This window comes from Salmo salar, chromosome ssa04, assembly GCF_905237065.1.
Source record: "Salmo salar chromosome ssa04, Ssal_v3.1, whole genome shotgun sequence".
NCBI classification, from domain to species: Eukaryota; Metazoa; Chordata; class Actinopteri; order Salmoniformes; family Salmonidae; genus Salmo; species Salmo salar.
The window spans coordinates 5,531,406-5,546,703 of NC_059445.1; the positions used below are offsets into that span (position 1 = coordinate 5,531,406).

Genomic DNA, 15,298 nt, shown 5'->3' on the forward strand with positions numbered 1-15,298 from the left:
GTGTCTGGGGGGGCGTCTGGAAGGTAGGGGCAAGTGTCTGGGGGGCGTCTGGAAGGTAGGGGGAAGTGTCTGGAGGGGAGGTCTGGAAGGTAGGGGGAAGTGTCTGGAGGGGGCGTCTGGAAGGTAGGGGGAAGTGTCTGAGGGGGGCGTCTGGAAGGTAGGGGAAGTGTCTGGAAGGGGGGCGTCTGGAAGGTAGGGGGAAGTGACTGGAGGGGGGGTGTCTGGAAGGTAGGGGAAGTGTCTGGAGGGGGGGCGTCTGGAAGGTAGGGGGAAGTGTCTGGAGGGGGGCGTCTGAAGGTAGGGGGAAGTGTCTGGAGGGGGGGGTCTGGAAGGTAGGGGAAGTGTCTGGAGGGAGGGGTCTGGAAGGTAGGGGAAGTGTCTGGAGGGGGGGTCTGGAAGGTAGGGGGAAGTGTCTGGAGGGGGGGGCGTCTGGAAGGTAGGGGGAAGTGACTGGAGGGGGGGGTGTCTGGAAGGTAGGGGGAAGTGTCTGGAGGGGGGCGTCTGGAAGGTAGGGGAAGTGTCTGGAGGGGGGGGTCTGGAAGGTAGGGGGAAGTGTCTGGAGGGGGCGTCTGGAAGGTAGGGGGAAGTGACTGGAGGGGGGGTGTCTGGAAGGTAGGGGAAGTGTCTGGAGGGGGGGCGTCTGAAGGTAGGGGAAGTGTCTGGAGGGGGAGGGGTCTGGAAGGTAGGGGGAAGTGTCTGGAGGGGGGCGTCTGGAAGGTAGGGGGAAGTGTCTGGAGGGGGGCGTCTGGAAGGTAGGGGGGAAGTGTCTGGAGGGGGGCGTCTGGAAGGTAGGGGGAAGTGACTGGAGGGGGGTGTCTGGAAGGTAGGGGGAAGTGTCTGGAGGGGGCGTCTGGAAGGTAGGGGGGAAGTGTCTGGAGGGGGGCGTCTGGAAGGTAGGGGAAGTGTCTGGAGGGGGAGGGTCTGGAAGGTAGGGGGAAGTGTCTGGAGGGGGGGGTCTGGAAGGTAGGGGGGAAGTGTCTGGAGGGGGAGGGGTCTGGAAGGTAGGGGGAAGTGTCTGGAGGGGGTCTGGAAGGTAGGGGGAAGTGTCTGGAGGGGAGGGGTCTGGAAGGTAGGGGGGAAGTGTCTGGAGGGGGGCGTCTGGAAGGTAGGGGGGAAGTGTCTGGAGGGGGGGTCTGGAAGGTAGGGGGAAGTGTCTGGAGGGGGGGTCTGGAAGGTAGGGGAAGTGTCTGGAGGGGGGCGTCTGGAAGGTAGGGGAAGTGTCTGGAGGGGGGCGTCTGGAAGGTAGGGGGAAGTGTCTGGAGGGGCGTCTGGAAGGTAGGGGAAGTGTCTGGAGGGGGGGGGTCTGGAAGGTAGGGGGGAAGTGTCTGGAGGGGAGGGGTCTGGAAGGTAGGGGGAAGTGTCTGGGGGGGCGTCTGGAAGGTAGGGGAAGTGTCTGGGGGGGCGTCTGGAAGGTAGGGGGAAGTGTCTGGAGGGGGAGGGGTCTGGAAGGTAGGGGGAAGTGTCTGGAGGGGGGGCGTCTGAAGGTAGGGGAAGTGTCTGGGGGGGGGCGTCTGGAAGGTAGGGGGAAGTGTCTGGAGGGGGGGCGTCTGGAAGGTAGGGGAAGTGACTGGAGGGGGGGTGTCTGGAAGGTAGGGGGAAGTGTCTGGAGGGGGCGTCTGGAAGGTAGGGGGAAGTGTCTGGAGGGGGGCGTCTGGAAGGTAGGGGGAAGTGTCTGGAGGGGAGGGGTCTGGAAGGTAGGGGGAAGTGTCTGGAGGGGGAGGGGTCTGGAAGGTAGGGGAAGTGTCTGGAGGGGGGGGGTCTGGAAGGTAGGGGGGAAGTGTCTGGAGGGGGGGGGTCTGGAAGGTAGGGGGAAGTGTCTGGAGGGGATGTGGCGTCTGAAGGTAGGGGAAGTGTCTGGAGGGGGGCGTCTGGAAGGTAGGGGGAAGTGTCTGGAGGGGGCGTCTGGAAGGTAGGGGAAGTGTCTGGAGGGGGCGTCTGGAAGGTAGGGGGAAGTGTCTGGAGGGGGGGTCTGGAAGGTAGGGGGAAGTGTCTGGAGGGGGGGGGGTCTGGAAGGTAGGGGAAGTGTCTGGGCGTCTGGAAGGTAGGGGAAGTGTCTGGAGGGGGGTCTGGAAGGTAGGGGAAGTGACTGGAGGGGGGGCATCTGGAAGGTAGGGGGAAGTGTCTGGAGGGGGGGTCTGGAAGGTAGGGGGAAGTGTCTGGAGGGGGCGTCTGGAGGGGGTGGGGGAGTGTCTGGGCATCTGTTTTAACGTGTGTGAACCTGTGTGTTAATCTTTGAGTGTTGTGTTTCTCCAGGGAAGTAGCAAAGCCAGGACTCAGAGAGAGAACGGAGACGGAAACATCAGTTCATCAAACTCCACACTGAACTCTACTGGACAGGTATCTATATCTACTGGACAGGTATCTAACTCTACTGGACAGGTATCTATATCTACTGGACAGGTATCTATATCTACTGGACAGGTATCTATCTCTACTGGACAGGTATCTATATCTACTGGACAGGTATCTATATCTACTGGACAGGTATCTATATCTACTGGACAGGTATCTATCTCTACTGGACAGGTATCTATCTCTACTGGACAGGTATCTATCTCTACTGGACAGGTATCTATCTCTACTGGACAGGTATCTATATCTACTGGACAGGTATCTATATCTATTGGACAGGTATCTATATCTACTGGACAGGTATCTATATCTATCTCTATTGGACAGGTATCTATATCTATTGGACAGGTATCTATATCTACTGGACAGGTATCTATATCTACTGGACAGGTATCTATCTCTACTGGACAGGTATCTATCTCTACTGGACAGGTATCTATATCTACTGGACAGGTATCTATCTCTACTGGACAGGTATCTATCTCTACTGGACAGGTATCTATATCTACTGGACAGGTATCTATATCTAACTCTACTGGACAGGTATCTATATCTACTGGACAGGTATCTATATCTACTGGACAGGTATCTATATCTACTGGACAGGTATCTATATCTACTGGACAGGTATCTATATCTACTGGACAGGTATCTATATCTACTGGACAGGTATCTATATCTACTGGACAGGTATCTATATCTAACTCAACTGGACAGGTAACTATATCTACTGGACAGGTATCTATATCTAACTCTACTGGACAGGTATTATATCTACTGGACAGGTAACTATATCTATATCTACTGGACAGGTATCTATATCTACTGGACAGGTATCTATATCTACTGGACAGGTATCTATATCTACTGGACAGGTATCTATATCTACATGACAGGTATCTATATCTACTGGACAGGTATCTATATCTACTGGACAGGTATCTATATCTACTGGACAGGTATCTATATCTAACTCTACTGGACAGGTAACTATATCTACTGGACAGGTATCTATATCTAACTCTACTGGACAGGTATCTATATCTACTGGACAGGTATCTATATCTACTGGACAGGTATCTATATCTATATCTACTGGACAGGTATCTATATCTACTGGACAGGTATCTATCTCTACTGGACAGGTATCTATATCTACTGGACAGGTATCTATATCTATATCTACTGGACAGGTATCTATATCTACTGGACAGGTATCTATATCTACTGGACAGGTATCTATCTCTACTGGACAGGTATCTATATCTACTGGACAGGTATCTATATCTAACTCTACTGGACAGGTATCTATATCTACTGGACAGGTATCTATATCTACTGGACAGGTATCTATCTCTACTGGACAGGTATCTATATCTACTGGACAGGTATCTATATCTACTGGACAGGTATCTATATCTAACTACTGGACAGGTATCTATATCTAACTACTGGACAGGTATCTATATCTAACTACTGGACAGGTATCTATATCTAACTACTGGACAGGTATCTATATCTACTGGACAGGTATCTATATCTAACTCTACTGGACAGGTATCTATATCTAACTCTACTGGACAGGTATCTATATCTACTGGACAGGTATCTATATCTAACTCTACTGGACAGGTATCTATATCTACTGGACAGGTATCTATCTCTACTGGACAGGTACAGTTGAAGTCGGAAGTTTTTCACAATTCCTGACATTTGATCCTATTTAAAAATTCTCTGTCTTAGGTCAGTTAGGATCACCACTTTATTTTAAGAATGTGAAATGTCAGAATAATAGTAGAGAGAATTATTTATTTCAGCTTTTATTTTCTTTCATCACATTCCCAGTGGGTCAGAAGTTTACATATAAACTCAATTAGTATTTGGTAGCATTGCCTTTACATTGTTTAACCTTTCTAGAGCAGGTGTCCCGCTAGCGACTCACCTCGACAACATCCGGTGAAATCGCAGAGCGCCAAATTCAAAATACAGAAATATTCATATTTAACATTCATATAAATACAAGTGTAATACATAAAAATAAAGCTTAACTTCTTGTTAAGCCAGCCGCTGTGTCAGATTTCAAAAAGGCTTTACGGTGAAAGCACGCCATGCGATTATCTGAGGACAGCGCCCGCTTACAAAAACATGAAAACCCTTTTTTCAACCAGGGAGGTGCGACACGAAAGTCAGAAATAGCGATATAATAAATGCCTTACCTTTTTGAAGACAGCTTTTGCAATCCCAAAGGTCTCAGTGACACAATGAATGGTCGCTTCTGTTCGATAAATTCCTTCTTTATATCCCCAAAATGTCCATTTATTTGGCGCGTTTGATTCAGAAAACACCTGTTCCAACTCGCCCAACATGACTACAAACTATCTAATAAGTTACCTGTAAACCTGGTCCAAACATTTCAAACAACTTTCCTAATTCAACCTCAGGTACCCTAAAATGTAAATAATCGATAAAATTGAAGACGGAATAAACTGTTTCCAATACCGGAGAAAAATAACGAGGACCGCGCTCCTGTTCGCGCGCACCAGAAGACTAGAGTCCTTGTACAATTATTGCCATTTTCCTTCCACCTCTCTCATCATGATGGAGCTGTTTTCACCCACAGGACTGCCCCTGACTTGAGGGTTTCTGTTTGATGCACCATTCTCAGTATAAACCCTAGATACTGTCTGTTAAAATCATCACACCATTCTCAGTATAAACCCTAGATACTGTCTGTTAAAATCATCACACCATTCTCAGTATAAACCCTAGATACTGTCTGTTAAAATAATCACACCATTCTCAGTATAAACCCTAGATACTGTCTGTTAAAATAATCACACCATTCTCAGTATAAACCCTAGATACTGTCTGTTAAAATCATCACACCATTCTCAGTATAAACCCTAGATACTGTCTGTTAAAATCATCACACCATTCTCAGTATAAACCCTAGATACTGTCTGTTAAAATCATCACACCATTCTCAGTATAAACCCTAGATACTGTCTGTTAAAATCATCACACCATTCTCAGTATAAACCCTAGATACTGTCTGTTAAAATAATCACACCATTCTCAGTATAAACCCTAGATACTGTCTGTTAAAATCATCACACCATTCTCAGTATAAACCCTAGATACTGTCTGTTAAAATCATCACACCATTCTCAGTATAAACCCTAGATACTGTCTGTTAAAATCATCACACCATTCTCAGTATAAACCCTAGATACTGTCTGTTAAAATCATCACACCATTCTCAGTATAAACCCTAGATACTGTCTGTTAAAATCATCACACCATTCTCAGTATAAACCCTAGATACTGTCTGTTAAAATCATCACACCATTCTCAGTATAAACCCTAGATATACTGTCTGTTAAAATCATCACACCATTCTCAGTATAAACCCTAGATACTGTCTGTTAAAATCATCACACCATTCTCAGTATAAACCCTAGATACTGTCTGTTAAAATCATCACACCATTCTCAGTATAAACCCTAGATACTGTCTGTTAAAATCATCACACCATTCTCAGTATAAACCCTAGATACTGTCTGTTAAAATCATCACACCATTCTCAGTATAAACCCTAGATACTGTCTGTTAAAATCATCACACCATTCTCAGTATAAACCCTAGATACTGTCTGTTAAAATAATCACACCATTCTCAGTATAAACCCTAGATACTGTCTGTTAAAATCATCACACCATTCTCAGTATAAACCCTAGATACTGTCTGTTAAAATCATCACACCATTCTCAGTATAAACCCTAGATACTGTCTGTTAAAATCATCACACCATTCTCAGTATAAACCCTAGATACTGTCTGTTAAAATAATCACACCATTCTCAGTATAAACCCTAGATACTGTCTGTTAAAATCATCACACCATTCTCAGTATAAACCCTAGATACTGTCTGTTAAAATCATCACACCATTCTCAGTATAAACCCTAGATACTGTCTGTTAAAATCATCACACCATTCTCAGTATAAACCCAAGATACTGTCTGTTAAAATCATCACACCATTCTCAGTATAAACCCTAGATATACTGTCTGTTAAAATCATCACACCATTCTCAGTATAAACCCTAGATATACTGTCTGTTAAAATCATCACACCATTCTCAGTATAAACCCTAGATACTGTCTGTTAAAATCATCACACCATTCTCAGTATAAACCCTAGATACTGTCTGTTAAAATCATCACACCATTCTCAGTATAAACCCTAGATACTGTCTGTTAAAATCATCACACCATTCTCAGTATAAACCCTCGATACTGTCTGTTAAAATCATCACACCATTCTCAGTATAAACCCTCGATACTGTCTGTTAAAATAATCACACCATTCTCAGTATAAACCCTAGATACTGTCTGTTAAAATCATCACACCATTCTCAGTATAAACCCTAGATACTGTCTGTTAAAATCATCACACCATTCTCAGTATAAACCCTAGATACTGTCTGTTAAAATCATCACACCATTCTCAGTATAAACCCTAGATACTGTCTGTTAAAATCATCACACCATTCTCAGTATAAACCCTCGATACTGTCTGTTAAAATCATCACACCATTCTCAGTATAAACCCTAGATACTGTCTGTTAAAATCATCACACCATTCTCAGTATAAACCCTAGAATACTGTCTGTTAAAATCATCACACCATTCTCAGTATAAACCCTAGATATACTGTCTGTTAAAATCATCACACCATTCTCAGTATAAACCCTAGATACTGTCTGTTAAAATCATCACACCATTCTCAGTATAAACCCTAGATACTGTCGTCTGTTAAAAGCCCAGGAGGGCGTCCGTTTCTGACATACTGAATCCGTCGCGCCTGGCCCCGTCCATCACACCACGCTCAGAGTCACTTAGGTCACACGTGTTGCCCATTCTAAGGTTCAATGGAACAGTAACTGAATGTCTTGATGCCTGTCTGCCTGCTTTATATAACAAGACACGTCCACGTGACCCACTGTCTGTAGGAACCATCCATTTAGGTGTACGGGGTGGTGTACCTAATAAACAGGCCGGTAAACTGTATCTGTCTCTCTAACTCCAACTCTTTTTCTCTTTCTCCCCCTCTCCCCTCTCTCTCTCCCCTCGCTCTCTCGCTCTCTCCCCCTCTCTCCTCTCCCCTCTCCCCCTCGCTCTCTCTCTCTCCCCCCTCTCTCACTTCTCTCTCTCCCCCTCTCTCTCTTCTCTCTCTCCCCCTCTCTCTCTTCTCTCTCTCCCCCTCTCTCTCTTCTCTCTCCCCCTCTCGCTCTTCTCTCCCCCCTCTCTCTCTCTCTCTCTCCCCCTCTCTCTCTTCTCTCTCTCCTCTCTCTCTCGCTCTCCCCCTCTCGCTCTTCGCTCTCTCTCTCTCTCTCTCTCTCTCTCTCTCCTTCTCCCTCCCCAGGACCCCTCCCTAGAAGACCCCCTCCCCTCCTCCAATCCTTTGCGGTCTCACAACTCTACAGGGGACCTGAAACGTCTGGACAGCTCTCCTCTCTCCGTCTCTCCTTCCTTCTCGTCCCTCTCTCTGTCTTCCGGGGACACGCTGTCCCAGCGACACGGGTTCAGGCGGCGTGCAAGCACCTTCAGCCACTCCCCTTCCTACCACGATCACTCTCCCTCCTACCCTGACGACACCCCCTCATATACACACACACCCCAGGTCCCCAGCGGCTCCACCAAGCCCAAACTGGTCCGGCATTACTCCGTCAGCACCGACACGCCGCACCAGAGCAAGTAAGAGCTGAAGAGTGTGTGTGTGTGTGTGTGTGCATTTAGAATAATACGTCATCACTTCTATTTGGATGGTTGGCTTTCGTCTCGCTTGTTGTCCTGAATGGGGCACACACACGCGGAGTTCCTGTCTTAAATATGGTACTTCCTGTTGTGTTCCTCCTGAGGGGAAAGTCAACACCCTGTCATCCTCCGTCACCCGCTTCACTCCTCCTTTTCTTCTGTATTTCCATCCTTATTCTCTCTCTCTCTCTCTCTCTCTCGTTCTCTGTCGTTCTCTGTTCTCCAGAAGACTTCAAGCGGACCTTACGCTTCCTTTCCTCTCCTTCCCCTCTCCTCTCCTCTCTCATCGACCCTCATCCCCCCCTTTCGGGGGTCGCCTGGCCAAACGAAGGTGAGCGCCTTCACCCCTCCTTTATTCTTTCTGTTCATTTCCTGTCTGTCATTATGTTTCAGTGTCTGTCCTTGCTACTTCCTGTCTGTCATTATCATTCTGTTTCAGTGTCTGTCCTTGCTACTTCCTGTCTGTCATTATCACTGTGTTTCAGTTTCTCTCCCTGCTACTTCCTGTCTGTCTTTATCACTGTGTTTCAGTTTCTCTCCCTGCTACTTCCTGTCTGTCATTATCACTGCGTTTCAGTTTCTCTCCCTGCTACTTCCTGTCTGTCATTATCACTGTGTTTCAGTTTCTCTCCCTGCTACTTCCTGTCTGTATCACTGTTTCAGTTTCTCTCCCTGCTACTTCCTGTCTGTATCACTGTGTTTCAGTTTCTCTCCCTGCTACTTCCTGTCTGTATCACTGTGTTTCAGTTTCTCTCCCTGCTACTTCCTGTCTGTATCACTATGTTTCAATTTCTCTCCCTGCTACTTCCTGTCATTATCGCTGTTTCAGTTTCTCTCCCTGCTACTTCCTGTCTGTATCACTATGTTTCAGTTTCTCTCCCTGCTACTTCCTGTCTGTCTAGTCTATATCTTTAATGTTCCTCTCCTCCTTTCTCTCTCTCATCTCTGTCAGTCCTCTGGGGGTCTACGTGCCCGTCTCCACTCCTCCTCCTCTGTTCCTAACTTCCTCAAACTCCTCGCTCCTGTCCACGAGAGCCACCCCCTGTGACTTAGACAAGAGGAGGTACACACACCACCACACCACACTACACTACACCACACCATACACCACCACACCATACACCACCACACCATACACCACCACCCCACCATACACCACCCCACCATACACCACCACCCCACCATACCCCACCATACACCACCACACCACCCCACCATACACCACCCCACCATACACCACACCACCACTACACCACACCACCACTACACCACCCCACCATACACCACCCCACCACCATACACCAACATAACACCACCCCACCATACACCACCCCACCATACACCACCCCACCATACACCACCACCCCACCATACACCACCATACACCACCATACCCCACCATACACCACCATACCCCACCATACACCACCATACCCCACCATACACCACCACCCCACCATACACCACCACCCCACCATACACCACCACCCCACCATACACCACCCCACCACCACGTCATACGCCACCATACGCCACCCCACCATACGCCACCCCACCATACGCCACCCCACCATACGCCACCCCACCATACCCCACACCACCATACACCACCACCACCCCACCATACACCACCACCACACCATACACCACCCCACCATACAGCACCACCACCCCACCATACCCCACCACCATACACCACCACCACCCCACCATACACCACCACCCCACCATACACCACCACCCCACCATACACCACCACCCCACCATACACCACCCCACCATACACCACCCCACCATACACCACTCCACCATACACCACTCCACCATACACCACCCCACCATACACCATACACCACCACCACCCCACCATACACCACCACCCCACCATACACCACCACCCCACCATACACCACCACCCCACCATACAACACCCCACCATACACCACCCCACTCCACCATACACCACCCCACCATACACCACCATACACTATACCACACCACCACCACACCATACACCACCATATCTCACCACACCCCACCCTACCATACACCACCACACCATACACCACCAAACCACACCACCACCACACAACCAAACCAGCCCACCATACACCACCCCACTCCACCATACACCACCCCACCATACACCACCCCACTATACACCACCACCCCACCATACACCACCCCACCAACCCACCATACACCGCCATAAACTATACCACACCACCATATCCCACCACACCCCACCATACACCACCCCATACACCATACACCACCACACCATACACCACCATACACCACACACCATACCACACCACCATACCACACCATACCCCACCATACACCACCATACCACACCACACCATACCACACCATACACCACCATACCACACCATACACCATACCACACCATACCCCACCATACCACACCATACACCACCATACACCACCACACCATACCACACCCCACCATACACCACCATACCACACCACACCATACACCACCATACCACACCATACACCACCATACCACACCATACACCATACCACACCATACACCACCATACACCACCACACCATACCACAACCCACCATACCCCACCATACCCCACCACACCATACCCCACCATACCCCACCACACCATACCCCACCATACCACACACCACCATACCATACACCACACCATACCCCACCATACCACACCATACCACACCACACCATACCCCACCATACCACACCACACCATACACCACCATACCATACACCACCATACCCCACCATACCACACCATACCCCACCCCACCATACCCCACCATACCACACCATACCACACCACACCATACACCACCATACCATACACCACCATACCCCACCATACCACACCATACCCCACCATACCCCACCATACCACACCATACCATACCACACCCAACCATACACCACCATACCCCACCATACCACACCATACCATACCCCACCACACCATACCCCACCATACCCCACCATACCATACCATACCCCACCATACCACACCACACCATACCCCACCACACCATACCATACCACACCCAACCATACCACACCATACCACACCATACCCCACCATACCCCACCATACCATACCCCACCCCACCATACCCCACCCCACCATACCCCACCCCACCATACCCCACCATACCATACCCCACCACACCATACCCCACCATACCCCACCACACCATACCATACCCCACCATACCATACCAGACCATACCCCACCATACCATACCATACACCACCATACACCACCATACCCCACCATACCATACCCCACCATACCACACCATACCATACCACACCCAACCATACACCACCATACCCCACCATACCACACCATACCCCACCCCACCATACCCCACCACACCACACTTCTACCTGTGAGTTTTATATACCACTTACTCGTCCTAGTGTGGGGTGTGTATTTAAGTTTGTGTGTGTCCCAACATGGGGGTAGTGTGTGTGTGTGTGTGTGTATTCCAGTGACGTAGCAGCCCTGTCCAGTCCGGTAGCTGTGTGTGTATTAATGTGTGTGTGTGTGTGTGTGTGTGTATTCCAGTGACGTGGCAGCCCTGTCCAGTCCGGTATGTGTGTGTGTGTGTGTGTGTGTGTGTGTGTGTGTATTAATGTGTGTGTATATTCCAGTGACGTAGCAGCCCTGTCCAGTCCGGTAGCTGTGTGTGTATTAATGTGTGTGTGTGTATTCCAGTGACGTAGCAGCCCTGTCCAGTCCGGTAGCTGTGTGTGTATTAATGTGTGTGTGTGTGTGTGTGTGTATTCCAGTGACGTAGCAGCCCTGTCCAGTCCGGTAGCTGTGTGTGTGGTAGGAGACAGTCCTCTACGGAGACACTCCTGGAGACAACAGATCTTCCTACGTGTCGCTACACCCCAGAAAAACACGGACAGCAATGGTACGTACACACACACACACACACACACACACACACACACACACACACACACACACACCCCTGTTTGAGCGAGGAGGGTGACTGTATCCTGTATCAGGACGTCTGTTCTTCATACCAGTAGGTATGAAGTAGTAATAATTGATGCATTTAGCCTGGATAGTCCCCTGTAGTAATAATTGATGCATTTAGCCAGGATAGTCCCCTGTAGTAATAATTGATGCATTTAGCCAGGATAGTCCTCTGTAGTAATAATTGATGCATTTAGCCAGGATAGTCCCCTGTAGTAATAATTGATGCATTTAGCCAGGATAGTCCCCTGTAGTAATAATTGATGCATTTAGCCAGGATAGTCCCCTGTAGTAATAATTGATTCATTTAGCCAGGATAGTCCCTGTAGTAATAATTGATGCATTTAGCCAGGATAATCCCCTGTAGTAATAATTGATGCATTTATCCTGGATAGTCCCCCGTAGTAATAATTGATGCATTTAGCCTGGATAGTCCCCGTAGTAATAATTGATGCATTTAGCCTGGATAGTCCCCCGTAGTAATAATTGATGCATTTAGCCTGGATAGTCCCCCGTAGTAATAATTGATGCATTTAGCCTGGATAGTCCCCCGTGGTAATAATTGATGCATTTAGCCTGGATAGTCCCCTGTGGTAATAATTGATGCATTTAGCCAGGATAGTCCCCTGTGGTAATAATTGATGCATTTAGCCAGGATAGTCCCCTGTGGTAATAATTGATGCATTTAGCCAGGATAGTCCCCTGTGGTAATAATTGATGCATTTAGCCAGGATAGTCCCCTGTAGTAATAATTGATGCATTTAGCCAGGATAGTCCCCTGTAGTAATAATTGATGCATTTAGCCAGGATAGTCCCCTGTAGTAATAATTGATGCATTTAGCCAGGATAGTCCCCTGTAGTAATAATTGATGCATTTAGCCAGGATAGTCCCCTGTAGTAATAATTGATGCATTTAGCCAGGATATTCCCCTGTAGTAATAATTGATGCATTTAGCCAGGATAGTCCCCTGTGGTAATAATTGATGCATTTAGCCTGGATAGTCCCCTGTAGTAATAATTGATGCATTTAGCCTGGATAGTCCCCTGTAGTAATAATTGATGCATTTAGCCTGGATAGTCCCCCGTAGTAATAATTGATGCATTTAGCCTGGATAGTCCCCCGTAGTAATAATTGATGCATTTAGCCTGGATAGTCCCCCGTAGTAATAATTGATGCATTTAGCCTGGATAGTCCCCCGTAGTAATAATTGATGCATTTCGCCAGGATAGTCCCTGTAGTAATAATTGATGCATTTAGCCTGGATAGTCCCCTGTGGTAATAATTGATGCATTTAGCCTGGATAGTCCCCTGTAGTAATAATTGATGCATTTAGCCAGGATAGTCCCCTGTGGTAATAATTGATGCATTTAGCCAGGATAGTCCCCTGTGGTAATAATTGATGCATTTAGCCAGGATAGTCCCCTGTAGTAATAATTGATGCATTTAGCCAGGATAGTCCCCTGTGGTAATAATTGATGCATTTAGCCAGGATAGTCCCCTGTAGTAATAATTGATGCATTTAGCCAGGATAGTCCCCTGTAGTAATAATTGATGCATTTAGCCAGGATAGTCCCCTGTAGTAATAATTGATGCATTTAGCCAGGATAGTCCCCTGTAGTAATAACTGATGCATTTAGCCAGGATAGTCCCCTGTAGTAATAATTGATGCATTTAGCCAGGATAGTCCCCTGTAGTAATAATTGATGCATTTAGCCAGGATAGTCCCCCGTAGTAATAATTGATGCATTTAGCCAGGATAGTCCCCCGTAGTAATAATTGATGCATTTAGCCTGGATAGTCCCCCGTAGTAATAATTGATGCATTTAGCCGGGATAGTCCCCTGTAGTAATAATTGATGCATTTAGCCAGGATAATCCCCTGTAGTAATAATTGATGCATTTAGCCAGGATAGTCCCCTGTAATAATAATTGATGCATTTAGCCTGGATAGTCCCCTGTAGTAATAATTGATGCATTTAGCCTGGATAGTCCCCCGTAGTAATAATTGATGCATTTAGCCAGGATAGTCCCCCGTAGTTATAATTGATGCATTTAGCCAGGATAGTCCCCCGTAGTAATAATTGATGCATTTAGCCAGGATAGTCCCCCGTAGTAATAATTAATGCATTTAGCCAGGATAGTCCCCGTAGTAATAATTGATGCATTTAGCCAGGATAGTCCCCTGTAGTAATAATTGATGCATTTAGCCAGGATAGTCCCCTGTGGTAATAATTGATGCATTTAGCCAGGATAGTCCCCTGTAGTAATAATTGATGCATTTAGCCAGGACAGTCCCCTGTAGTAATAATTGATGCATTTAGCCAGGATAGTCCCCTGTGGTAATAATTGATGCATTTAGCCAGGATAGTCCCCTGTGGTAATAATTGATGCATTTAGCCAGGATAGTCCCCTGTGGTAATAATTGATGCATTTAGCCAGGATAGTCCCCTGTGGTAATAATTGATGCATTTAGCCAGGATAGTCCCCTGTGGTAATAATTGATGCATTTAGCCAGGATAGTCCCCTGTAGTAATAATTGATGCATTTAGCCAGGATAGTCCCCCGGTGTAATAATTGATGCATTTAGCCAGGATAGTCCCCCGTAGTAATAATTGATGCATTTAGCCAGGATAGTCCCCCGTAGTAATAATTGATGCATTTAGCCTGGATAGTCCCCCGTAGTAATAATTGATGCATTTAGCCAGGATAGTCCCCCGTAGTAATAATTGATGTATTTAGCCAGGATAGTCCCCTGTAGTAATAATTGATGCATTTAGCCTGGATAGTCCCCCGTAGTAATAATTGATGCATTTAGCCAGGATAGTCCCCTGTGGTAATAATTGATGCATTTAGCCAGGATAGTCCCCTGTAGTAATAATTGATGCATTTAGCCAGGATAATCCCCTGTAGTAATAATTGATGCATTTAATAAGAACTCATTAGATTGATGGAAAACAGATGTAATTTGTCCATCTTAAGAGTCACTATGTTCGCTTTTCGTACGTATGTAACTTGTCCGAAAAATGAAAGTTAGATTAATCTTTTTTGAAGGACAGTAAACGGACAGTGATGACTGCGTCTCTGTCCCAGAGACCGTAGAGAACAGCTGTGTC

The 15,298-nt window shown here is 47.2% G+C and overlaps 1 protein-coding gene across 1 annotated transcript in view; it reads left to right on the top strand.

The window, feature by feature from the left end:
• Window positions 1–15,298, top strand: part of LOC106594652 (TBC1 domain family member 1) — a gene marked incomplete at its 5' end in the record, with an annotated part of 122,590 nt that overhangs the window by 41,500 nt on the left and 65,792 nt on the right. The window contains 3 exons of the mRNA XM_045717608.1: window positions 2,259–2,337; window positions 7,778–8,109; window positions 11,990–12,117. Of these exons, the coding sequence (XP_045573564.1) occupies window positions 2,259–2,337; window positions 7,778–8,109; window positions 11,990–12,117 (539 nt within the window). The remainder of the gene's footprint in view (window positions 1–2,258; window positions 2,338–7,777; window positions 8,110–11,989; window positions 12,118–15,298) is intronic.